This window comes from Corvus hawaiiensis, chromosome 1 (genome assembly GCF_020740725.1).
Source record: "Corvus hawaiiensis isolate bCorHaw1 chromosome 1, bCorHaw1.pri.cur, whole genome shotgun sequence".
Lineage (NCBI taxonomy): Eukaryota > Metazoa > Chordata > Aves > Passeriformes > Corvidae > Corvus > Corvus hawaiiensis.
Genome location: NC_063213.1, coordinates 58,894,041 through 58,922,000, shown reverse-complemented (window position 1 = coordinate 58,922,000; position 27,960 = coordinate 58,894,041). Strand labels below are relative to the sequence as shown.

General features: G+C 37.8%; 1 protein-coding gene across 2 annotated transcripts in view; it reads left to right on the top strand.

The window, feature by feature from the left end:
* Positions 1–1,250: 1,250 nt before the first annotated feature.
* RUNDC3B (RUN domain containing 3B) overlaps positions 1,251–27,960 on the top strand; it is a 50,485-nt gene continuing 23,775 nt past the window's right edge. The window contains exons 1-7 of one of the 2 annotated variants that reach the window (XM_048306583.1): positions 1,251–1,579; positions 8,214–8,329; positions 16,475–16,608; positions 19,107–19,192; positions 22,325–22,414; positions 25,521–25,601; positions 27,375–27,543. In XM_048306583.1, coding sequence (XP_048162540.1) covers positions 1,476–1,579; positions 8,214–8,329; positions 16,475–16,608; positions 19,107–19,192; positions 22,325–22,414; positions 25,521–25,601; positions 27,375–27,543 — 780 coding nt within the window. In that variant the 5' untranslated portion in view covers positions 1,251–1,475. Of the gene's footprint in view, positions 1,580–8,213; positions 8,330–13,482; positions 13,589–14,512; positions 14,596–16,474; positions 16,609–19,106; positions 19,193–22,324; positions 22,415–25,520; positions 25,602–27,374; positions 27,544–27,960 lie in introns of those variants that run through there. The other variant, XM_048306593.1, reaches the window with a different exon arrangement.

Sequence of the window (27,960 nt, the reverse complement as noted above, 5' to 3'; positions counted from 1 at the left end):
TTGAATCAATTTATTAGATAACTTCTGAGGAAAAAAAGATTTACATGCTACTACATTCGAAAAAATCGTCATCTATACGGTAATCTACTTTTCAAAATTCCTATGTCAACATAATTCCTCTTCATGTAACACAATTGTGCTGGACACAGTACTTGTTTGACACGAACTGGCAGAAATAGCTTCATATCTACAGGGGGTATTCTCCAAAAAAACCATAGGCCAGTGGGGATTTGCATGTCAGTAAACAGAAGTTTTTATATTTCATTGATAGGAATGGATAGGTTGGAATTTAACAGATACATTTAGGAATATTATGTGCATAACTCGGTAGAATGAAGAGTTGTGCCAAAATTTACTTCACCATTCATCCTCATTGCAAAGAAAGAAAGTGATTTTCTTAGGCTGAAAGGGAACTTCCTCCCATAAAGGAAGCAAATCAAATTAATCCATACAGTTTCATACCTCCCCAGCTATCCAGCCAAATCTACTTCTTCACAGCCACAAACCACAATTAGTTTACTGCTAGGTTTTCTTCTCAAGTGTTGTACCTTCCTGTCTTCTAGTGACATGAACTTCATGCAATTCTGCATCTTGACACCAAGGCAAAGCCCTATACCCAGAGCTCTTCCAAGCATGCCTTAGTTCAGAGCTGGGCCATCTGTAGTTTGGTGGTAAAGTGTATTCCTACTTCATTCCCATATTCCTACAAGTATGGCCTGTAAAGCTTACATATCCCGTAAGGCGCTGTCCAGCATCGCAACAGACTGCCCAGGGAGGCGATGGAGCCATCTCCTGGAAGAGTTCAAGCAGTGACAGGATATGGCACTTAGTGGCATCTAGTTGACATGATGGTGTTCAAAGGTTGGACTCGATGATCGCGGAGGTCTTTTGCAATGATTCTGCGATTCCATGACTCTAATTAACGACTTTCAAACTCTACAAGCTACGACCAGGGAAGTTCGCACATTCGAGACACCAACTCGCTAAGAAGGGAAAGAATCGATAACAATTAAAGGAAGATCACAATTTTACAGACGCTCGGAGAGCCACAGGGCTCACTCGGGGCTCTGACCGAACGCGGCTCCCGCCGCCGCCTCAGGCGCACCTCCCCACGCCCGCTCCCGCCGGCGGCGCGCGCCCCTCGGGAGCGCCGCCAGGCAGCGCCGGCGCCGCGCGCCCCGCGCGCTGATTGGCTGGCGGTGTCGGCGCTCTGCGGCGCTGTGGCCGCCCGGCTGTCGGGAGCGGGGGGGCCGAGCCGCCCCCGCCGCGGGGACCCCGCGCATCCCCGCCCGACCCGCCGCTGCCTCGGGCGCTCCGGGGCCGGGCAGCCGGAGGAGGAGCAGGGAAAACACGGGTGCTCATCCCCTTCCTCCTCCGCGTGTGGCGGCGGCAGGCGCAGCATCCTGGAGTGCAGGAGGCCGGGAACAAAGGCTCCGCGCCAGCCCCGGCGGCTCCACCTGCCCTGCCCAGCGGAGATGGCGTCCCTCGGCTTAGGGGGGCTCAACGTCTCCGCCCGGAGGAAGAGCGTCCCGTCCCGCAACGCCGCGGTGGAGAGGCGGAACTTGATCACGGTGTGCAGGTGAGCCCCGGGCCGGGGCCCTGCCCCGCCCGAGGGGACCGTCCCCCCTCGCTGCCGCCGCAGCCCGCGGGGCCCGGCCCGCACGGGTGGGTCGGGGGCAGGAGCGCGGGCGGCGGCCCCGCCGCAGCCCTGTCCGGCGGAGGGAGGCCGGAGGTGTCGGCCCCTGCGGGGTAGGGCAGCCTCCTGCATCCATCCTGACTCAGCTCCTGCGGGAGCGTTCGTGGGAGGGTGTCCTGGCGGCGGGTGAGGGCAGGGGCTCACCGGGGAGTGCCGCTGCTTCGGGGTGTCGAATGGCCTTTTTTGAAGCGGGGGACTGAGAGGTTTGTTCTCGGGACCATGCTTGCGTTCTCGGGCGAAAGGCGGTGCGGGAGCAAGGCAGGGCAGGATGAGCCCTCGGCAGCGCTGGACTCGTGCGGGCACAGCTGGTGTAGCTGCCCTTCAGTTGACGCGGTCCGGCCGCGGGTCAGGTCCAGAGTTAATGTGATGAGGTTTAGAGTTAATGGGATGTATCCGGCGGGAAGGGGTTCGAGCCGCCGCGGAAGCCGCTGACCGTGTGCTCCTGCGAGCGTGCCGGTGCCGCAGGAGCAGCCCGAGGAGGCTGCGCTCCGGGATATTTTTATCTACGAAATCTAGATCAGGAGATCTGCAGTACTAGAACTACTGTATTCAAATTTCTTTTTTTTTTAAGCATCTTAGTGCTGAGCTTACACAAGCTTAATAGCAGTTCCTATGACGTTCTGTTTAAGGGCTTCCACTGCTGTCACTGTGGAATTCATGCAGCATTTCCAGGTGTGCAGCACTGTCCTGTAACGTCATGGCAAACTTTTAAATACGTGGATATGCTGGAAGCAGTGGCTCCATTTGGTCTTTTGTTTCAATTGCTTAATTTTGAAGTTATTAAAGGAATTTGAATATTGTCTGAGAAAGGTCTTCAACAGATTCATGAGGGTTATGATATAATTTTATTTCTTGCAGATCTTGCTAAAGTGCCAGGACAACTATTAGATAATTTTGTGCTATCATCACTTAATGCTGCAGCAGTGTTTTCGAAAACCCATAAAACCTCATATTTTCCCTCTCTTCTTTTTTTCTTCTTTTATTGTATATTGTTAGCAGGTTTTACAAAGTGTGACTGTATCATGTATCTCATGAAAAGAATAAAAGAATTTACTTCAATATTCCTTCAAGTCATAGTATCTGTGTTTGTGTAGCATCAGTACTGTTCTGTCTTTTCCCAGGCTTGTATGCTTATCTCTGCTCCTACCTGTGAAAAAGCTATGAAAAAAAAAAAAAAAAAAAAAAAAAGTTTTTTATCAAACTTGCTGAAGCAGATCAAATAAAAGAAATAGAAGTTTTCAGTTTCACTGTTGTTACAGAGATGCAGATATTGCCAATCTACGTGCTCAGGAAAACACAGGTTTTATCAAGTAGTTATACAATTGTACAGGATATAAACAGTTCTTTTTAAAGGAATATATTGTATTCTACAGAACTTGTTATTTTTCTCTGCCTCCCACTTGAGAAGAACTCTTCTGTACTGTGTGCCATTATATTGTTTTTTGGTTTATTTGATGTCCTTGTCCTGAAGTTGAAATGATCATGTAACGTATTTAAAAATGCTTAAAAATCTGAGGGAATTCAGTTAAACACATATAGAACAAAGAGCTACTGCAGAAACTGCTTGAGATTGGTGTATTTTTATTATTTTCAGTAAAGCAACTTAATTTTGCTTTATCTTCATGAAACCTGAAGTTCTCAGTTTGTGAATACACATTAAAATTTGGAAAGGATGTTGAGGATAAAGGATTTGTATTATTATGATGTGTGTACATTTATTTATATTTCTATTTTGCCAGTCCAAGAGTAAATGTTTAAAATATTTCTGTGCTTTATTGTAGTTATTACACATTTTCTATTCTAGAAAAGCTTTACTTGTTAGGAATAGCCAAATTAGTATTGAAAAGCATAAAATAATAGCCCTTTCCAATCAAAGTCCTGTGAAAATGTGAAATATTTCTGGTAAAAAATAGCCCTAGTCAATTGATTAAATTGAATTTGGATGGTATGACCTGCTCCCCAGTGAAGGGGAAAGATCACAAGGAGGATACTCTTCTGAGTTACTATCTGTTAACAGTCTGATAATTTAATGTATTATTTTTGTCAAAGTTTCAATTTAGCATATTTTTGCTTACTAGTTATACCAGACTTAAGGGTTTTCATCTTTTCTTACAGTGACAATACCTAACCCCTCCTGCAGGTGTGGATAGTTTCTTATATTTACAGTTTTGGAAGGAACAGTTTTTTTCCACTGAAATGTTGAGTGACACTGTAGCCATGGAAAGTGACATAGAGATTTTAGTTCCATAAACCAGTTGCATATGAAAATGCATGGTTGTGTTTTTGTAACTGCACAGCTGTGATTTAAATTGGAATAATTCTTAGGATTTTTTTGTTTGTTTGAGTATGTAATGCACGTTCTAAGCTTTGTCTCTCTCCCTACCTGTTTTCTCTTAAGTTTGATCCCTTCCATTTTCCAGTAAATGGCACTGAGATTTTGTACTGGTTGTAGATTGCTCAACTTGTTTTAATCTAGTTTTCGATATGATTCATAGATCAAAGGTCTGTATAGATACAGAACAACTGAGACAGTCCTCGGAAGTGACATTCGTAACTTAAATGCAGACTGTTAACACAGAATTGAACAACTGTTAGGAAATACATTTTTAAAACAGTGATTTTGCTAATTCACATAAGACCTGTTGCAGTGACATTGACCCTTAGCTGAACTGTCTGGTTTCATGACCAAGCCATGTTTAGCATAAGGCATGTTATTTTATAATCTTAGGGATTATTCTATAGTAATAGTTTGAATTCTTTAAAATAGCTTTTTAATGACACTTTCCAAATTGCACGCTAAATAAACTTGACAAAATCCTTTCATTCATTTGAAAATTTAAAAGGAGGTGCAGAATCTGACAAAGAAATGGGACAGATTCATACAGCAGTCTTAATTTCCTGCTTTTTTGCTTTTTGATTAGAGGCTTGTTTCTGTTTTGGAAATAAGCCTATAGATGTGGGATGTATCCACAAAAGGTTTGGCTTTGGTTTGGAGTTATTCAAGAAACTTGGGAGACCTTCTTGCGCATCTTGCAAAACAGTGGAAGAACCTGTGCCAAAAAGATTGGTTTAAGTCTTTCTTATTCAGGAGTGTCTCCATCTTACATAATTCAGAAGGCCTTTTTAAGGTTGGAGAATGCTACTGTTTCTACATCTTCTTTTTGGCTCAAGCGAGAGTAGATTCATGACCGAGAAAAATGTGTAATAATCCAAAAACATCAGAGTTCATGAAGGTCATTTAGAAGACATTTTTCTAAAAATCTTGAAGCAACAGATAGTATAGCAACAGAAGCTACCTTACTCATCTGCTCTTACAGTCCACTCAGAAGTTAACCTCTGATGTGTAGGTGGATTGTTGCTCTGGAGTGCAGTGCTGCTGTGGCCGCCCAGTGGAGAAAAGATGGAATGAGGTGGTGCTCAGGCTCTTTTCCCAGGCAGCAAGTGACAGGACAAGAGGAAAAAGCGTCAAGTTGCACCAGGGAGGTTTAGATTGGATGTTCAGAGAAACCTCTTTGTGGAAAGGGTGGTCAGGCATTGGAACAGAATGCCCAGGGAAGTGGTGGAATCACCATCCCTGGAAGCATCCCAAAAAAGTGTGGATGCGGCACTTGGGGACAAGGTTTAGCAGTGGACTTGGCACCGTTGATTTAATGGTTGGTTAACAGTTGGACTCCACAATCTTAAAGGTCTTTTCCAGCCTTTGAGATTCTGTGAAGACGGGACCAATAAAGGGAACCAAAGAAACAGCTCCAGCTCTAGCTACTTGGACTTTTTTTCTTCATAGCTCATGTGTACTTTAGACCTGACCTTTTGTTTCTTGACTTTCAGTCCCCACGTGGCTCCACATAACTGTGCAAGAGCATGGGCTTTCCAGTCTGGGGGACCATACACTGGAAACAACTACAATGACTGAGGAGAATTGCTTAACTAATGCTTACAGTGTAACCTTTTTTCAAAGACATAACTTCTATATGCTCTAAATCCTTTTTCCAATATACATGGTAAACATGGTGAAGTGTGAATATCTAATATGCAAAATGTGCTTATGACTTTTAACTTGCACTTAAATATATGTTTGCCTCTTCGTAGTATTTGGAGAAAAAAGGATAACACACAAGTATTTGCCTAAGAGATAAGGCTATGGCCTATGAAAATAAGTACATTCTTGCACTCGGTGTAAGTTCTCCTAAAAGCAAATTTAACCAAACTTGACTATAAAGGTTTAGGTTTTTGGTGAAAGATGAACATTAACATTTCTATGGTGTATGTTATGGCAGTAATATGAGCACTTAAAAAGAACACCATTATTGATGATGAGCTCTTAGACTGTGTTTTATCATCAGATGCTAGGTATATTAAAAATTATTATTTCCTTAAAAACTACTTTTTTTCTTCAGTTGAATTGCAGAATGCTTTACAATTAAAAAAATAAAATAAATTGCTTATCTCTGATTTTTAGAAGTGTATGTGAAATTGCTCTTAAGTGTTTCTTCTTGAATATGTCTCCATTTCTGAATAGGTATTCCATACAATATTAATTAGTGAACTTTCAAGTATGACATTGAATACAGGAAAAATAGGCATAGCTATATATTGTACTCTACTTTGTTTCACAGTTTATGGAGGATCATATCTCTGAGTTTTAAGATGATATTCCTGTATACAGGGCAGTACATCACACTGCTAACTCACTGTCTATCTTGTGTATGTATCTGTGAGTGAGTGATGTGCTGCACCTTCTTTTTTTCAGACCTGCATGGTGTGGGAGGAATCATCATGTTGCAGTTAATATTAGCTTAGTCATGGCATTGCTATAGGCATTTATTTTTCAAAATGAAGAAATTTTTTAATCAAAAATTTCTCAGCTCTGATACAGCTTTGAGGAAGCAGTAAGTTCTGCCATTAGAGGAGTCAATAGCAGTTAACTGGTGGGCATGCATGTCTCTCACTTACTAAAAAATTGGTTAAAAATGTGGAGGAGTTCAAAACTGAGTCATAATTTGGCACTGCAGGAGAAGCTTCCTCCCCCACCCTAATTCCTGTCCTGCAAAAAAACACTTCAACAATAGAAGCCTGCAGGAAAGGTAAAACAGGGAGTCTTTATTCAGTTTACTGAGAAAGACATAATTGAGTGGAAGCTCTTGAGCTATGTGTCAGTTCAGTTTGAGCATATTAGTTTTGTTCATCAGAAGGCTGTGCTGACTCCACTAAGGAGGCAGTTACTTCTATAGTACAGAGCATTTGAAAATAGTACCAGTGTAAGGAGCTTCATTCCTGCCTATGCCTATGATGCTGTGCTGCTTCTGCAGCTATGCCATAGAACTGCTTGTGTTGAGATGCTGTGAAGGATATTTATTATTTAAGAGTCACTTCTCCCCTCCTTTCCAGTACTGAAAATCTAGAACAGTTCATAGTAAGCACCATAAAAAGTAGAATTGGCAAAACTGAGGAAGCCAGTGCTCACTCAGGTATAGGATAGGATCTGAGATGACGAGGCAGAGTGAGATCATCGTAAGTTGGTACTGTTGGCATTTGGGTGTTGTGAAAACTATCTCCTCAGACTGTAGTATGTAGTATTTGTTAATACAAATAAGATAGTTGCAAAAAAAGTAGTAAATGCTTCAAATTTAATACTTTTAAGTTTGAGAACATGTGAAATTTGTCTTGAAACTGAAAACTGAAGAACAAGAAAGGAAAATAAAAATGGATTATGATTAAAATTATGAAGGCAAAAGAAAAAGAATTTTTGTCACACTTGTTGAGGTTTAAATTATCCTCTGAATAAGTTTGTATAAATGTTGGTGTAACTAAACACAGCATACTGGCTAGTTGACTAGTTTCGTCTTGTCTGCTTTTTACAGTGACTTGATTCAGCCTTTCCAATTTTAAATGTTAGATCATTTAAAACTGAAAGCTTTGCTAGCATAATAATAAAGTAATATAGTGCTGAATAAGGATTACCCCCATTCAGAGGGAAATCAGACTAAGTGAATGCAGAGTTAATAATGCATAAAAATTCATTGTTTTATAATATGTCTAGATTATTTTTGCATTAGGATGAAATTAGAGTGTTCCCATAATAGGATGAAGTTTATACTTGAGTCTTGGACATGGATTTTGGGAATAAAAGGAGCCCTGATATAATATCAAGCTAAAAATGGTTGTGTTTAGGATTACAAAGAGAAACTGATGTTGGATGTTTTGAGTGCTTGTTTTTCTACAACTTCATTAAAATAGTTTAGAGAAGAGAAAAATAATTAGCTCATTTCTATGTGGAAAGGGTGGGGATTTTTGTTTTCTTTCCATTTTTAAGACTTTATGCTTAAGATCAGCAATCATGATTGTACTTCCACACTATATCTGAATGTTTTGTGTGTTCCTGTTGCTTTTACTGAACTTGAAATCCTCAAGGTGGATTCTGGTTCCTTGCTCTGTTGGTTTATACAAACCACTGTCCTGCTGTAGAGGACCACTAATTATCCATATAATTTATGTTTGTCCCATACTTTTGCTCTAGGTTTTCAGTCAAGACTCTGATTGACCGTTCCTGTTTTGAAACTATCGATGATACTTCCCCTGAATTTAATAATTTTGCAGCCATTCTGGAACAGATTCTAAGCCATCGACTGAAAGGTATGTTAATTAACTTCCTTACTGGTGATGATTTTGCCATGAGAATTTGTTTATACAAAACCAATGTACATCTGTACAAACTCCTTGATGCTGAATGAAAACATTGGCTTTCTTCGTGTGTCTGTCCTGTTGCTGTTATCTTCCTGATTTTCTGCATTACTGTGGAAAAGGGAAAGCAACTACTTCTGTGAAACATGTTTCCAGTGATCTTGTTGGAAGCCTTCTGGGCTGGTAATTAAGCAAGTGGGTGTTGCCACGGTGCTGAGCTCTGTCTGCTTTTCTGCTTTATGATAAGACTGTGTCCTAAGAGTCTGAAAGACAATTATGTTATCTGCTTCAATAGAAGCTACAGAGTGTATCTGGTGCTGCTCCCATTTCTTTCTCCCTTCCTTGCTTTTGTTGCCTTGTTTTCCAGATACTGTGTTTAGGTCCTTTCATTCTATTGCCCCACCCTGTAGTGAAGTTGTTTTTTGCTACTGGAATGTCCTGGATTAAATTGCTTTTGAGAAAGGTCAGTTGTTGATTTTCTTCTTGTATCAAGTCAGATGTTCTAATTCAAAATAATGCCTGTTTGCATTTTCCAGTTGTTCTAGGGGAAGCTGCCTTGCTTAGAGAACAGAGTGTGCCTTAGCAGTAGCAGTCACTAGAGGAAGACTTTGGAAGCATCTTCTCATTTCTCAGTTCTGTGTACAGTTTCTGAAATGATTTGAGGATTATGAAGAACATACTAATCATCTAAATATAGATGTGTAATATGACAATCTACTCATTTTCATACTTTTTAGCATTCATAACCAAACTTCGTGAACAATATTGTGTGTAGGCTGACATTTGAGTAGCACAATTACTACCTGCTGTGGTTCTGTCAGAGGAGGAAAAAAACGTTGTGCAGTAGGGTAGAAACATAGGGTTTGTCACATTGTGACATTTTCGGTGTGATTACAGGTACTTAGCAGCTTGACTCTGCAGGGAAATTGTTCTCTTTCCTCCTTCTCCTCTAGCTTCAGCAATATTTATGCAAAAATCATTGTAAATTTTATTTTTTCGTCAACATTCTTTTGCTTCACAGTCTTTTTATTTAGGACAGGCAGTACAGAGAAGAAGCCTTGACAGGTTGGCAAATGGAATTTGCAAGTAAAAAATCATTTCAAGTAAGAAATAGAGAAATTCAAATAGCTAAATTTTTGTTCCAGTCTTCCCTTTGTAATTGCTAGTATGGTTTTCTAAGTTTGCAGAGTTAAATAAAATTATGGAAAAAGGCAGGGAGTTGTGGATTGTGTTGCGAAGGGGGAATATTTTGGTAATAAGCTAGTTGATGGCATGTAATTTTAAAAAAAATTTAAATAATAAAACAGAAATTGAGATAAGAAATGTACCATGACACTTCAAATCTGAAGAAGGTATATATTCTACAACTCAGGGCTTGAAAGAAATTGTATCTTATTGATGGAACTGACTAATGTATTGTGAACGCATACTTTGTGTCAGTAGGAGCCCAAAGCAGACTGGTAATTGCAGTGGGTTGTATAAAGTGTTTTGAAACTGGCAGAACATACTTGATCTGCTTGTCTATGGTAAGATAAATAGCTTCATTGTATGAAAGTTGTCAGGATAATTCCATGGCAGTGTAGTTAAATGGATGATCCAGATTTGAGAGTTTAAGTGTATAGAATTTTACTTTCTTAAGGCCATGGCAAACAACAGTTCTTAATCTTTAGCTTCCTTTGGAAGTACTGGGTGAGGAAGGAAGAATAAAAAAAAAAAAAAAGTACTTACTTTGTGTTATAAAGTATGAAGTTTACTTTTATTAGAAAACTTTTACTGATAACTCTTTTCTGACATAAAATTTAATGTATTTTGAAAGAGCAAAGCATAGTCTTGATGGAATATAGTGACTGTTTCTGCTTATTGATTTCATGCTTAGTTAGGATTCAGACTAAAAAACCAAAACCAAAATGGCAGGAAGAAGAATAGGTATTTTAAAGGGAAAAGAGTTCAACTACAGGGATTAGAGTTGTATGCTTTTTCTAAAACCATTGCAATTAAGAATTCTGTAATAGTAGTTCTCCAAGCCTCATTTTCCTAGATGTTGTGGAAAAAATGGTCATTGTAGCAACAGAAGCACCATGTAAAATGGATTTTTGATAGGTACCTGATCTGATGCTCCCAATAGCAAAAGGGTAATGAAATAGCATTCTTAATTTAACCACCATGAGTGGTTTTGTTGATTCAATTTTTTACATTCACTCTCATTGAAGAATTAAGTTTGGAAAATTTCTTAGAATGTCATCCAGTCCAACCTCTTGCTCAAAGTAGGTCTGTTACAGATTATTCATGACATTGTCCAGTTGTAATGGAAATCTCCACGATATTTCTTAAACTCAGTGCAGTTTGCTACAGATTTTTATTCTCCCCCTGCTGCCCAACTTTGACTTTGTTCTTAGCTTTCCTGGCTGTGGTCTTCATGGGGTCATGTAGTGAGCCAGGCCAAGAAGTCAAACAGGCAGAAAACCGTTGACTTTCCCTATGAATGCACTTTTTTAGCCCAGTTGCTCATATTCCTAAGAATATTTTAGATGTGGCTATTTGCTTAGTAGTAAAACAAGTTTGGCAGAAACAAACCAGCTCACACAACAGAGGTCTTTGAATGCTGCTTGAATATAGGTATCTGTTCATGTGATACAGAAGAGTTGGCATATATGGCACCAAAGTAGTTCTGAAAAAGGTAATACACTATGGCACTAACTTACAGCTACATGTACACTGATGCCAGTAAGTAGCAGTTAGGAATAGGTCACTGTTGATAATAAAAGCAATCTGTATTGCCCTAAGGAAGAGAGAGTTTGAGCAAGCTGTATTAGCTGTTTTTAAGGGATTGCAAGCCACTGACTGCCTTATGCTCTAGAAAGTGGAGAGCTATTTCCCTGTACTGTGTAACGCTACATGTGCAGTATACCTGATACTTCCTACAGGTGCTGGATGTATTGAGCATGTGGAGTAGGCCAAAAAGTGTAATGAGGAGGATATAAAGCATGTGTTCTTCTTGTCATTAAAGTAAACTGTACAGCATCCCTGCTGGCAAGATATGATACTACTAGACAGAGCAGTTGAAAATCTTGAGAAGGGAGGAGAGAAGAAGTAACAGAAGAAAGGATGAGTGACTAATTACTCTTATTCCTTCTTAGAAATAAGCTTTTGCATGGTTTTACAGTACGGCACAGATTAAGTGTTACTCTGGGGGGATACAGAGACAATGTACTTGAAGGTCCAAATAAGACCCATAGTCCTAAAAGGGATTTTACGAATTTATGTACAAATGTGTATGTGTTTGATAATCTTTAAAGCAAGGTGAATCATTTCAGGTGCCATTTTTTTCTCATATAGTTGTTTGGAATTTTTTCCCTTCTTGACCATTCTGTACTGTGGAGATGAAGTAGTATCTTGTAGTCATCTGTGTGGTTTCTTGTTTTTGTTTCTGGCCACAGTTTTTTCAGGTATATTTCCTGTAAGTGTCCTTTTTATCAGATCAGCTGAGTATATACGGTTAGTGCAGAAATGGTAGGACATCGAAAGTGTTCAGCAACAGTACTTGGGATTTGATCTCACGTATATCCAAGCTGATTTAAAACCTGAAGTAATTTCAAAGTGATGTGTATTTTATCTTTACTATATCACTAAGTTGCATTATTTTCTGCCTTTTCCTATCACTTTAAATTAGTGTTAAATGAGTTAGTACTGAAAAACGTGAATAACTATTGTAGATTTCTATGGCTATCATCTCAAACGTATCTCTGAAAACTAGACTCCTGGATGCATTTGCTGACTTACTATGTTTTCAGTGTAATATCCTTTATGCAGTGAAAATGTTTTATGTCCAAACAGCTAGCCAGTATGCATGTTTAGAAATAGTGTCAATGTGTAAATGTATTTAGTGCATCTTGCTTGTGACTTGTGTAGTTTTTGTATATCATGGTTACTGTGAGCATACCTGTCATCTGTACACTTACTTGCACTTATCACCATGAGGACACAAAACAATATGCTGTACTGTGCTATTTTGACACTTCCACAATTTTGTGTGCCTATTTTACTGTATGTTTAGGAGGCGTTATAAACATGTCAAAAGCTTCTGCTAGGGTTGTCCATGGAAGCTGCTTTTCTCTATCCAATCTATGTTACTCCTACATTTTAGGAGCTCTTTGAGTAAGTGAAATGCAGCTTGTAATGCTCTTTGTTCTGAGAGAAACAAGTCTGCTGGATTAAATAATTAAGGTAATGGTGGTATAATGGAAGTGAAAAAGGTAGGTTAAGGATATAAGAACTAAAGGCACTACTATCATAAAAAAGATAAAATAAACATAAAGCTGTGGTAGCCCTTTATTTGGTGCAATAATGCTATTAGCAGAATAGCTTCTATTACTAGATTTAGTATCTTTACACACATAGTGATCCATATTGGGTTTTTACTAAGAAGAAACAGGAGAGCTCTTGTGTAATTTGTGGTTTAGTTCATTTTTTCTTGTATGGAGAAAAATTGTAAATGAATTTATAATTGTCTTGGAGGACTGAGTTTATGAACTACTGTAAATATTTAATGACTCATTCTGTAGGCTTGAAATAAGAGTAGGTATCTCCAGAATTCCTCAAAGGACTATACTGTCAGTTTATTACCAGCAAGTAGTACTAAAACTTACTTTTTGTCAGATAGAAAAATTTGCTGCAAACTAAATAATGTAGGGAAATCTGGAGAAAACCTGCCTGTACCTTAGAGCATCCTAGTCATTACTTCTTGCAACTGTGGAACTTTGTAAATTAAATTGGACTGTGATTGAGTAGGGATCAAACTGTTTAATCTTATTTGTGAAGAATTTCTTGGGCATGAAAAGGATCTGCAATAACTGTGGATGTTTGTATCTAGTTGTCAGAACAGAAATGGGTTGATAGAAGTAGGTGTGCAGCAGTATGCAAAAATGTGGTGAAAGTAAAAAAAAAAAAATCACAGTATTGTTTCTATTTGCTTTGCGGCTCTGTAGACAAGGATGGAATTAATTTGAACAATGTTTAATATTTCACATGCAGCTTCCGTGCTTACCTAACAGTTTTGTTTGGCTGACAAAACTAACATCATTTCTGTTGGAATAGCTGTCAGCTTCTGCATCTTCAGATGACATATGAACTTCATGGCAAAGACCACATGCTCTTTGTCCTTTGCACCTCCTGAGAAACTTCCTCTTTCCTTAAGAAGTACTTTGACACAATGTAAGTTCTGTACTAAAATTAGCTTTCAAATTTATTAAGACCTTTAAAATGTAGATATGTATTTGAAATTGTAAAACAGCCCAGGTTGGAAGGGTCCTTGAAAGATCATCTGGCCCAATCATTTGTGGGAAGGGGAGTCTAGATGACAATATCTGGCACCCTGTCCAATCACATCTTGAAAACCTCCAGCAATGGAAACTCTACCACATCACTGGTGATGTCATTCCAGTGAATTTTGGTTCTTATTGTAAAAAATTTCTTTCTTGGGATGAAACCTTTCCCAGTGGAACTTGTACGTGTTGCCTTTTGTCTCCTGTGTGGCTCCTTGTAAAGGAGCCTTCACCCTCACTGGAATACTGTGATGAGCTCCCCCATTGAGTCTTCTCTTCCCTAGAGAGAAAAAAAACCTAAGTCTTTACTCATGGGACAGGTTCAACAGCTCTTTGAACATCTTTTTGACCTTCCTTTGGACCTTCTCCAATCCAACCCTGTCCTTGAATTGTAGAGACCAGAACTGGACACAGTACTGCAGCGCAGCCTGACAAGTGCTGAGTAGTGGGAGCTATTTCATTCCTCATTCTTGAGGGTTCTCATGGGTGTGTGCATTGAGTGCTTTGAGGACCAAATAGAATTTCACATGCTGAAAGCTTTTAAAATTTTAGTGAATATACAGTTTAATATCCTATTTAGTGTTTCTTAAAATACATCTCACTATTCTCAGTCTTTTACAGTATTTTTCTGTGTATAGATAGGTTTAGAAAGTTTTTCTTGAGAAATTATGAGAGTGTGGGCAAGGTTTAAAGTTGTATAGACAGACTAGTGAAATATAGGAGACCTTGGTTCACAAAAGATGCTGAGCTGGCTGTGAGTTTCAAGTGAAGAAAATTCCTACTGAAGTCTGAAATCAGTTGTACCTTCTCACAGAGCTGAAACGAGATGGGAGCCCACTGTAATGTCAGAGTATGTTGAAGTACGGCCAGCTGGCTTTGTTGATCAGTGTAAGCCAAGTAAGTGCTGTGTGCGGTGTTGTAAAGGTATTTCCTGTCTTAAATGACCATGTCTTTTTCAGGTGTTCATTTGTAAAAGGAATTTCCTTGCATTAGCAGCTTCAGAAAACTGGTGTGAAACTTATTTTTTGCTGAATATATTCTGCCCTTAAGATAGTTTGAGAAAAGCCGCAAAAGTTAATATATCATATGCTTGCCTTTATTAGTTGGAACTGGAATTGATGATTCAAAGTCATCTTCACACTCTAGCTGTATTTAATTTTGTAGGTACAGTTCCTAGGGCAGAAATGTTTTTGATTTGGTGAAGAATATGAAAAATATCTCTAGCTTTTTGTGTTGATAAAATGCTGTTGAATTTTTGTTGCTGTCCACTAAACTTGGCATTTCAACAAAGATAGTAAGTTTGTAAAAGCACTTACCTTGTGGAAATTCTTTTATTTTAGTCCTTAGGGCTGAGCAGGTCTAAAAATATGGTAACTGTGGCACCTTGGAATTTTATTTTTTCTTTAGCATATTGGGTATTATATATTAATTCTTCCTGCTTGGGGTTGTTTTTTTTTGTGTTGTTTTTGTTTTGGGTTTTTTTTTTGTTTTTGTTTTTTTAAGTCTTCTATCATGCTTTGAATTTAATAAATATATCTGTGGTGAAGTAAGCAGATGGACCACAATGTCAAGTTACATGCACCCTCTAGGGGAAGAAGAACCTGCCACTTGAATTTCTTCAGATCCCAGGGGACAGATCTTTGACACTACTTTGGCTGTGCTTGAAGCTAAGTCTGGTCATGTCAGATAAAAATTCCTTTTTTTGGATTTTATTTTCAGTATGTATGATTTGTAGTATCACTGTAGTATTTTCTTTCTTGAAATCTAAGCTTTCTACAGAAAAAGAGTTAGAAGTCTTTCTGATACGTTAGTAAAGCTTCATAAGTGCAACTCAAGACTTGAAGTGAGATAAAATTAGCTTAAAAATAAGATCTCATTTTATATGGAGACAAGGTTTTGCCAGCAATGCTGGCAGTCACCAGAGGGCAATGTTAACCATTCTTGTTCCATACCTGTTTGCAGGTATGTCCAAAGTGAGAAGAGTGTGCTGTTCACGCTGAAAAATGGGGTTGAACTGTTGTTCCTCTGATAAAATTTATTTTCTGTGAAGATGTTGCAAGTGCTATGTAGGTTTGCCTTTCATTTTGTAAGTGCAATACATTCCAAACTGGAAAAAATGTGAAGGATTTTGGTTGTAGTTCCAGAAGGGGTAATGATCTGCTCAATTAATTTCGCTCAGCTTCTGAAGGAATACTCTGTATACTCAAAAGAAATTGGGACTGCGAAACTTTTTTGTTTATGCATCAGCTTCTCTTCAAATGAAAGCACATTCTGAAAAATTCCAATCTGCTCCTAAAATAAAGATAACACTACCACAGCAAAGTGGTATTTTATATTTTTACTTGTATAATTTTTTTAAAGAACAAAACTCTCTCTACTTGACTGTATTAGTGAAATGTATCTACTACCTATAGAAATAGTGTAAATACTTCTTGCCTCATATATTTAAGTCACAAGTTTATGCTCTGTTGTGATTGAAGAGTTCTGTGAAGGACTCTTGAGTATTATTTTATCATAATAACAAGAAAGAACCCAAGAAAACACACATAAATATACAAAGCCCCAAACTTCTCTTTGTGCATCACTTTCAAACCAGGGTGACCTGCATAATGCAAGTTTTTTTACATCTGTCAGTTTTCAGTAGGAATTCATGGACTTGTTTGTATAAAATCCTTTCAGTAAAGGCAGCATATCAGGGAGTATTTAATTATGTTTATTTCTGATAAGCAGAGAAGGAGGTTCATAAGTCTTTGTGTATCTTGTATTTTGATTTAAGGTCAGATCACCTGGTTCGGCTATGAAAGTCCTCGTAGTTTCTGGGACTACATTCGCGTAGCTTGCCGAAAAGTCTCTCACAATTGCATCTGCAGTATTGAGAACATGGAGAATGTCGGTTCTTCTAGAGCTAAGGTAGGGAAGAGAAAGGCTAAAGTGACTTTTTTATTACATTGCTGTGACATTTCTGTACCTGAAAAAAACCCATAGTACTTAGCTTACTCTACATATTTTTTCATTGTTTGAAATATTTTTTTTGTATGTTCTTAGGAAATACTTGCTTTTAAAACACTCCACTTTTAAATCAGAATGTGTTTCCTTTAAAATTTGTTACTCAGTAGAAAAAAATCTCTATTCAGGGATTGTGTTATATTATAAAATGATTGTCCTCACATTTTTTACCTTACATAATTTTTTGAAAACACAGTATGTTAAGGGAAATTAAGTTCTTGTGGACATGCGTAAGAAATACTAAAATTGTAGAAATGGGGTGATTTTTTTCCTTCCCTTTCTAATAATTTTACTTCATATAGAATTTATGCACTAATAGAATAGGTGTGATCAGCTCTTAAGATTTATTTTAAATGTCTTTCTGAATTCTGAGATTTTAATAGATATGAATATTTAAATTCAGTAGATAATAAGATGCAAGGTTATTTTCTGAAATATTCTTCTAAATAAATTAAAACTTTCTTTTACTCTGTCGAATACTTCATGCCAAATAGTAGACAGAGAACCTAATTTGTGCAGTGAGTGTGGAGAATGGCGTTCACTTTTTTAGGGGAGTATTTTGTATGTCTGGATCTGAAAAGATGGAGAGCATGTTGACACAAATACCCATCAGTTTAACTGATGGTCCAAATAAGTGTCCTCCTCAGCCTGGAAGCTGTCAGCAAGGGTTTGCCTGTGCTAGTTGGCTCTGCTTTCACTGGAGGTGTGTAGGCTTTAGTCCAAAGCTAAGCAGCATCATCAGTTTGATGGTTTCAGTCATGTTCTAAATAAATGCAACATAAGGGCAGCTATCCAGGTAAATGTCCTTTTAATTTTAGTGCACTCTATGTTAACTTTTTTGCTGTGCTATTGATATTTATGAAAGCAATTTTATTTAGTATTTCATAGAATCTTGGAATGGTTTGGGTTGGAAGGGATCTTGAAGACCATCTAGTTCCAACTCCCTTGCCATGTGCAGAGACATCTTCCTACTCTCTTCTAGCTTGAAGCTACTCCCCCTTGTCCTGTCACTACATGCTCTTGTAAAAAGTCTCTCTCCATCTTTCTTGTTGGCTCCCTAGAGGTGCTGGAAGGCCACAGTTAGGTCACCCTGAAGTAGGATTATAGTCTACTACTGGTTCTGGTAGAATATCTGTAGTGATATGCCAATAAGCACTAAATATATTAAGCATAAAGACATTTTACTACTTATATAACTGTTTGTAAGTTTATATGGGTTACAAGACTTGGTGTTCTCAAACAGACAATCATAACTGTGGCAGCCATGTCTCCCCCTTGTAAACTACAATCCTGTGCACTAGACCTGCAAACACAGCACAACATGCTTTCCTAAGGGTTTTTAAAGTTATTGCTGTTTTTTATGGAACTGTTCGAGTGAAGTTTTGCTTTTGGACTCTTCAAGATTTAGGCCTCTTGGATTTGATTTTGTGTCTGTATTTTATGTGCACCTTCTATAATGATGTTGTTACTAAGGGGAAAAAACATTGCACAACTCATTTTTTTATATAAATCCCACAAATATTTGAATGAACACAGAATCACTTTGAGGGAAGTTACTATTGCTTTACAGTGGAACCAACTGGATACTTCCAATACCACTGACTTTAAAGTGAAAAGCTCTCTGCCCCTGATCTTCTGCCTCTCACATACATGAGCATTTCAAAAGGCTGGAGCATACTGATGCCTTTTCCTGGTCTTAAAATCAAGAATCAAACATGGTTAGAAGGGAAAAAGGGGTTTTACTTCAGTATTTATTTTAAGGATCCTTAGGTGCACTACATCCAGATGGAATGCATCCCAGTGCACACTACAATGCACACCCACAAAAGATCTGGTATATCATTATAGGTCTTACTAATTAGCATTATCTATCAAAAATTCCCCAGTGGGAGGCTCAAGTGAGCCCTCCCTCCCCAAGGAACCTTCCCCTGGATGGTTCTGTCTTAGTTTACAAAACGTGTTCTGGAGAGGACCTTGGTGTCTGGGGCTTTCTGATCCCTAACTACGAGGCTTCTAAGATGTTTAGTCTCCTAGCTTGACAAATAAATATAAGAATGTAGGCCAAAAAGCACTAAGACTACAAAAAGCTATAAAAAGGTATATAAAAGGGGTATGAAAGAAAAGGCAAAAAATCTTCATGGCATCATACAAGTGAAAATCCGTCTACCCCCTCCTTAAAATTTTGGAGAACTTTACTTCACAGTAGACTTTGTGTCCTTCTAAGAATGGATTTTCTATTTTCATTATTGCTATAATGAAGTGCATCCTAGCAACCATTTCTGTTTAGTGGTAGTTTTGTTAATCTGTCATTTACTCAGGTAAACCAATGGTATTAGTTTTCAGATTATAAAACTGTTTCTTTCTATAATGCTTAAATATTTGATACCTGTTTTGTCTTGCAGGGTCGAGCATGGATCAGAGTAGCACTTATGGAAAAACATTTGTCTGAATACATTTCCACAGCTCTGAGAGACTTCAAAACAACCAGGTCTATAAGAATTTTATTTTTGCAATATTTTAGTAAATTTTAAGTGAGGGGCTTATGTTTGGAAGTGAATACTTGATTTGTATAGTAAAGGATGGCATTAATAAAACAAAGACCTGTAACCTAGTAAAGGATATCTAGAGTTGGTATCAATTGGTTTTTGCATGGGTAAAACTGCAAAATTGAAAATCTTTTTGTGATTTTAAAAATGTGGAAACAAGCCTGGAATTCTTGAAAAGTCAGAAGTGAAGAAAACCTCTCTAAAGCAGGAATTAAATATGAAATTGTGGTGTAGTAAGGATAGACTCCTTTCAAAATTAGATATGCTTGATAGAAAGCATAAGGACTCAGTAAAAAAAAAAAATTTGTAGTAACTTTTTCTGAAGAAAAAAGAAAGAGACTTCCAGGAACCTCATGAGAAATCTAGAATAGCAGAATTAAGGATCAGGCATAGCTAGTATTCTTGATAGAATAAGAAAAATGTGTATCAGATTTTTGTTGTAACTTCTAATGATAAAAACAGGGACAAGAATATGCTTTTTGATAGAAAAGACTGGCAGTTTTGGGCTGGTTTTAGATAATGTGATTATTAGATGATATTTTATCTTGTAACAAGTACATCTTAAAAGACTTGATGAAGTTGTGTGAATACAAGTGAATCTGTAACATGTGGTACTTCAGCGCTCTGAAAGTTTAGATATACTTAATGGGCTTTTAAAACAGTAAGAATTTTCTCTGTAAGGACTTCTGTTTATTTAGAGTATTGTTTTAATACTATTTGTCCAGAGATTTCCATATATTTTGCCAGTATTAAGCTGACTTTGAAACACAACTAGGTAAACATCCCATTTCATTGCAGTTTCAAAACCTGTTCTCTTATTTCACCCAGTTTTGCTTGCATTCATAGTAGACAAGAAGCACATAATCCAAAGAAAATCTGCAAAAGATTTACTCATGCTGCCTCAAACTGAAAAGTCACTTGAGTTTTTGAGGGGGACATGAAGAAAAGTAGGGTCACAAACTATGTAGTTAAGTAGTACATTCTTTGTCCCTGTTCTGGTAGTGTAGTTTTTTTAGTGGATAACAATGGTCTTATTTGATTAGCAGTTTCAAATTCATTTATTTGAACATGTTAATGTTTAATATATTTGAATGTTCTTTCAGTGGTATAGCTTTTGGAAACAACCTCTCTTGCATTCCAAACATAGTAAGTGCAAAGTTTCTTTTGAAGTAATATTTTAAATACATCTAATGGAAATAAAAATTACACTTTCAGGTTTTGGTTGTGTTGATTTCAAAGCCACTAGCAACAATGGACATATTTTCTTTTCCCATGTAGGATTTCAGATACCTAATAACTGACCTAATTTTTTGGGTGATGCTTTGCATCATTTATTTAGCATTTTAAATTATATATTTTGCTGTATCCATATTTAATAATTATTTGTATAAAATAGAAATTTCTTGTGTTACAGATGTGTATGTAGAATATGAGATTATCTGTGATCCTGATAGCTCTTTTTAAACCTTACTGTTGTGTTTAGTTAGTAAAATTAGTACTTTAATGAGGCAGCACATTCTTAGCGCTGGATGTGCATATTACACTTGGAGAAGGGGTTGGATTAAGCATGGACACAATTATTTTTCTAAAGAATTGGTCAGACACTTAAGTTAGAGCAGACTTTTGTGTTGTGAGATGTCAAGTGTATAGCACTGAATGAAGATTTGTGGGTTTTCTGAGGGGACTGTTGTTTTGGCTGGATTACTGCAGCTGTCTAAAGTAACACTGGCACTGCCAGGCTAACTTCTGCATCTCACCATTGAAGGTGTGCCGTGTCCTTTCTGTGTGATTTCTTCCTATGCACTATTTTACAAGAACAGAGTGCAGATTGGTACCTGGCAGTGATTTTACAAATGCCAGTGAAATGGATGGTAATCTGCATGTACTGGGGGCACTGCTGTTTGTTCACAAACGAGTCACTGTGCTGAATCAGACAGAGGGGTCCATCTAGCTCAGCATTCTGACTCAGCCAGTGGCTGGTTTAGCCTCCGAGTGCCCTTCCTGAAGTCAGAGAGTAGAGAGCTGAGTTTGTACTTTCTAGCCTCAGTATCAGGACTGTAATCTCTTAGATTCTATCTCTAATTCTCTTAGATTAGTCTCCTGAGAGGAGGTCTTACAGATTTCTTCTTTCTACTGAGAACATCCAAGATCTTGGACAACTCATCTCCTTATAGCAAATGGCTGTCTGTTACAAAACTGCAAAAGTGGGACTTCTCACAGCATGTGTTAGAGCACAATTCAATTTCTGAAGCTGTGCCACAAAACATGTCTTTTCTGAATGTTCACCATGCACCAACTGGAGCTCTCTCTGAATAATCCAGAAGCTTTCATGCAGTTCTTAAAGCAGATGGAGCTTTTGGTAGGGCAGTATTGCTGTATTTGTCTGAAATATAGGTTGTATCCAGTAATCCGGTGCCTTCTTGCACTCATCCGTTGCTAGAATGTAAAGGTGAACTGTACATCTCAGTTCTTAGTAAGTGACATTTCAACCTTGCCTTTGGTACTGAACATCTCTTGGTTTCCCTCTTGTCACATGTAATTCTCAGGTAAATTCTGGTGACCTTTCAGCATGCATCTTCCCAGCATGCAATATTTTAAGAAAAGGTAAACTACCTGAAAAATAGCTGATTTGTGAAAATATTTTTTTTAATGATCAACTACTAAGAATGAAAATTGAATGTTGAACTTTAAAAGTATAATTGTGAGAGAGAACTTCTTTTCATGTGATGGAATCATTATTTCCTTATGTACGTGACACAAATTCTTCCTTTTAGAGGTAAAGTATAACATACCTCCATAATTTTCTTTGCATTTTATCCATCCTGTTCTCCTGTTTCATAGGACTAATGAAAATTCTTTTTGCTTGTGTCTAAACTCTTCTGTGCTTTAAGATTGTGGTGTTTTGTGCTATTCAGTCTATTAGTTTGCTATATTTGAAATGAAATATGAATGCCTCGGGTTCATGAATTGTTTTTGTTTAAACTGGATTTCTTCAGTTTTCTGTTAAATATGAAAAACATTATTATTTGAGAGAAAGTGGTATTAGCTGAACTAATTTTCTTTTTTTATTAAAGGAGGTTTTATGAAGATGGAGCAATTGTTCTTGGTGAAGAAGCAAATATGCTTGCTGGTATGCTGTTGGGACTCAATGCAATTGATTTCAGGTACTGTATTTGCATGATTCTTAACAAAATACTTAGGAAAAGTACTTATAAATCAATGTATTATGGAAAATATTCCTAAATTCCCATGGTAGTTTGAAAGACAAAACTTAAGTTGAGGCGAAGAAAGAAGGAGAGAGATCTTGAATGGCTTTTCTAGATAAGAACAAAGTTATGCTTTTATATAACTGCATGATTATGTGGTAGTTTTTTCAGGTATCAAAATCCTAAAAGCAATCAGAAGTATAATTGCAGAAGATATTTCAAACCTACTAAATGAAGCTTATAGACATGAAATCTTTTAAAGTTCTTTTTAAATTGTAAGGAAAACTGTGCAGTTAAGTACTTGGTTATGCCCTGGTACTCAAGGACAGCCTTGTAACTGCATATGTAGAAGGTAATTTTTAACTTAATCACTTCTAAATTTTAAAAACTTAACCTACAAATGACCATTTAATATCAATTTGTGTTATAATTGCCTGCAGCTGAACTGCTTATGTTAATTGACCTTTGCAATTTCTAGCCAGGTTTTTGTGGGCTTTCCCATATGATTAATTCTGTGTTTTGAGGTAACAAAGGTGCAAGCACACCCTAGGTAAGAAAGAAACCCAACGTGGTGTGTCTATATATGTGTATATATCTTAAAAAAGCCCCATCAACAATGTGTAAAGATTACAGACAGTGCCTGTAAAATGATCGAACCTGGCTGATGCAAGACCTTGTTAATACGTGCGGTTGGGCCAATTTAGCCTCAGGCAGAGCCACTGGCGGAGAGTTTCATAATCCAGCAGAAGGAAAAGGAGACTGATACTGCTGTTCTCCATTCTTCTGTCAATTCACTGTTAGTATTTGCCTTGCAGTAGCATTAGTGCTTGTCACAAACCAAGATAGGAGGTAAACTGGCAGAAAACAGAACAGTAGCCTTGCTGCATGCACTGAGTCATTGACCATTGCCCAAAGGCCCTTCGGAGATTTACTCCTGTTTATGTACCTCTATGCCAGGCTTGTTGGACCCTTCTATGAATGACAAAACATACCCATTGAAAAGATGGATAGTTCTTTTGTAGTTAGCTAGTTGACAGAAGCATCCCTATTAGTGGCAGAGATGATGGGAGCGTAAGGATTAGAGAAGAAAAGGAGCAAATAGGAATGAGCAATGCTTGCCCTTTCTGGTGGTAAAGAGCATTTAGTTCAGCTGCCTGTGGAACTGCAACTGGGTGGGGAAAGAAAAAAAAAAAGAGAAAACAACCTAAAAATGCAGGTCTTGATGGCTCCTGAACCATCATGGAGTCAGATAAATGCCTATACCACTGTAAGGAGGGGAGTGTCCTGTTTCATTTTTAAAAAAGGGAAACAATGGGAAGGGAGAGATTGAAAACACAGGATAGCTTTTTTTCCCAGCATTTTGTCATTAGATTGGCTTAACTACATCCTTAACATATGTTCTGGAAGAATAGAAGTGTGCTGCAGGATGATAAGAGTGCTAGCCTTGTGTACAGCAAAATTCAAATCTTACCAGATTTTATTAGTTTAAGCATTACATAATCTGAAATTAAACTGCTTCTGTATTAGCCTTGTACTTGGAAGGACTACAGCTATACATGAATAAGCATTGCAAGATTAGGTCTGCAGTATGTAAATCCTCTCATAAATAATCATCGACTGTTTGTCTCACAAAAGCCTTAGTGGCACAAACTAGGGTATGAGAGCTTAGTTGTATGACTGTACTTGTTCTTTCTTTGTTCTCTGATTTCTAATATAAAGGAATCTCTTAATGGTATTCAGAGTAATGATTGGCTCTTGAAGACATGTAAATTTTGTCAATGAGCTTTTAAGAGTCTGGGAATTTTCTGTGCAAAATGGGAACAGGAGCGTTTTTATTGTGCCACATATCACAGAATGTTCAGGTTGGTAGGGACCACAGTGGGTTATCTGATCCAGACACCCTACTCATGTAGGGGTATCCTAGAGCACGTGGCTCTAGGATTGTGTCCAGATGATTCTTGACTATCTCCAGTGAGGGGGAATTCACAACCTCTCTGGACAATCTGTTCCTGTGTGTGGTCACCTGCACAGTAAAGAAGTTCTTCGTCATATTCAGGTGGAACTTCCTGTGCATCAGTTTCTGCCCTTTGCCCCTTGTACTATTGCTTGGCCCCACTGGGCAGAGCCATCATAGTATTGTGATTTGAATGGCTGAGAAGCTGTAGCATGTTACATACGAGATTTTTTTTTCAGTTCAGTGTCTCTTCTAAATATTGACTACCTTATCTATGTGGAGCTGTAAGAAAGACTTTGGGCTGGAGATGAGAGAGCTTGTGTGAGAACATAATTTGATTTTTTTTTCTCCCCTCACAGCAATATGGAATTAGATAATTGTGGTCTTGCAGGGGTGCTTTTTTGTTTTCTTTGGTATTCATTTCTTTGGGAATAAAATCCAAAAACCCTTTAAATGTACTTCCCAAATAGCACTTAATTTACTGCATTGTCAAAAATGGCACTTTGCAATTCAGTTAGCAAAAGCTGGGACTTACTAGAATCTATTTTTCAGTAATAGAGATAGGAGGAGTGAGGAATATGAGCCTTGTGGAAGCATGATAATTTTGTTACTTCTGTGATAATTAAACATGGTCAAAATGCAAGAATTTATATCCAGTACAAAAAAGAATACAGTGTAAATGAAAGCTTTATAAAGCTACAGCCTTTTAAGAACATTTTCCAAAAGTTAGGTTCATTTATATTCCTCAGTTTCCTGCAGCCCAGCACCTGTAAGTGTCTGAAAGGAGAAAGACCCTGAAATATTTTTGAGTAAATTATTTTTTACTTAGTAGAATGGTTACATAAGCACTCTGCAAACCCTTTAAATGATGTTAAATGTGGAAAATTCCAAGCTCGTCCATAATTCTTCTGTTTTTGTTGCTTCAGTTAACTTTCCTGTTACTCTCTTGACATCTCTCTGTATTTTTCAGAATAAAAGCAAATGTTTAAAAATTAGGGTTTATAACATGAAAAAATTATGAAAAATGAAGTTTCAGGTTGGTAATATTCAACTGTCACTGCCATATAATTTTCTTGTAATGAACTTATCACTGTTCCTCTGTTTTATCAGTTTTTGTCTCAAGGGTGAGGGATTGGATGGAAGCTATCCAGCTGTCATAGATTATACACCGTACTTGAAGTTCACCCAAAGGTATTTTTAGCTTTACTCTGCATTTTAAAATTTTATTTCATTGGCAAAATTTTACTTTTTATTGGGCTTCTTACTTTTCATTTCATATGCAGAATGATATTTATCTCTGAGTACAAACCTGTACACTCAGCTACCTTGCTCTTCCAGACTGTTGGAATTGTTGCATGACTCATCAAATGTGAGTCATGCTAACTTTGTTTCCTTGGTTCAGAATTACAGTTCAGCAGGAAACAGATGCTGTATCTCCTTTCATGATCACCAGACCAAGCTGTCCTTTCTCTTAGACCTCTTCTGTGTAGCCATAAAATTAAAAGTAGTTCTTTTGTAAATAAAAATTACATATACCCAGGTAAATGTAAGATATGACATAGGTAATATAAGCTATTAGCACATAACAGAAAGTCATGACCAGTGGCTATGTAAACGGACTTTCTAGCTGGATTTTGCTCCTCTGCTCAGCCTTATGATTAGTAATAAAAAGAATTCTCACTATCTAATAAATCAAGTAGCAATTTGGCATCACCAAAAAGCATCGAAATTTATGGTATGTTTTCTATTGTTAGGTTTACCAAAATGAGAGAAGCAGTTAGGAATACTCTTGAAGGTGTACAACTGAACATGAAACATCCTAGTTATTCTCTTGAAGTTCTTACTAGGTTACATGTTAGTGACAAACTGTGATTCAGTTTGTATCATGGCCGGATTGTGGGGTTGTGGACATGGCTAGTTAAAAACACCTAGCAAATTCCGTTAGTGTAGTGGGAAATATAGTTGTAAGGGAAGATTTTCAAACAGGTACTGGGATAAGTCAGAATCACAGAATTGTTAGGATTGGAAGGCCCCTCTGAAGATCATCCAGTCCAAGCCCCTGCCAAGACAGAGTCACCTGGAGCGGGTGACACCTGGAGCAGGAATGTGTCCAGGTAGGTTTTGAATGTCCCCAGAGAGGGACACTCCACAACCTCCCTGAGTGGCCTGCAACAGTGCTCTGCCACCTTCAGTGTAAAGAAGTTCTACTTCATGTTGAGGTGGAACTTCGTGTGTTTTGGTTTATGGCCATTGCTCCTTATCCTGTCTCTGGGCACCACTGAAAAGAGCCTGGCACCACCCTCTTGGCACCCACCTTTGAGATATTTATATGCATTGATGAGATCCCTCTGTCTTCTCTAGACTAAAATTAATTCTTGTCTTTGAGACAGATGTCTGCATTCTCTAGCATGCATTGATTCTGGATGATATGAAGTTATTTTAACAATGAGTCTACTTACTATGTAGGAAGATGCATTCTGTGAAGTAACAGGCACATGATCTTTGCTATGAACATAGGGATACATGCTTATTTAAGTTTATCTTGATTTAACATAATGACGACCACTTTTTTGGTTTTCTGCTTTTTATTTTTTTAACATTTTTTTTAGAAACAAAATTTATTTTTAGATACTACTCTATGCCCTGAATTTGTGAAGAAGAGGTTAAGTCATCACTTCCTTAGATAGCATATTGTAATGCAGTTACTCTTTGAACTTCAGGAGAGTAGCCCACATACAGTTGTCTGACTTAACTAAGATGACAAGCAAATTTTCACCCATTTTTTAGGCAGCTATGGAAACAAAAGCTTGAAATACAAGTTGTGTTTAGTGATCTATCATATCCCAACATTTCAATTTTTTTTGGTTTGCAGAGCTTTTTAAGAAATGTGATGCTTCAGTTTCAACCAGAACTTGCATTCTTATAAGTAGAGATTTGACTTGGCTAATAAATACGATTCTTCAGTTCTGACAGCATCAGCAGTGATGAAGAAGAGCTAAGAACGCTGGGCAGTAGCGGCAGTGAAGGCAGTACTCCAGAGAACATTGGTCCTCCTTTCATCACAGATGAAAACAGTTGGTACAACAAATGCAAAAGGGTAGAACAGAAGTACCGGCTTGCATTGGAACAGAAGGTAAAGAACTAGTTTTGTGTGGGGGCTATGGAACCAAAGCTCATCACCAGCCAACTGGTGACACATTCGTCTAAGTAAAGGCAGAAAAATGTATTAGATATTGTTTAGCTTCGTGTAAGTGGTCCTAAATTTTATGATCCTCAGAGTATCCAAGCATCTTTGCTCACTGATTTCAGGGAAAAGATGTTTGATGAGTTGGGAAAGAGAGCAGCAATAATTCAGAGATCAGATTTCACAGTCTTATGTAGAAGCTTTGGCTTCTTTTTCCAGTCTTGGAGTTACAGGCGCTTCATCTCTAATGCTGTTAGGTTGTGAGCTTGAAGTTCACATGATATTTCTCTTCCTTAGAAGCCACAGAATTTTATTGTTGTAGGTAGACTGCCAATTGAAGGCTTTTATGATGATAGTGATGTTAAA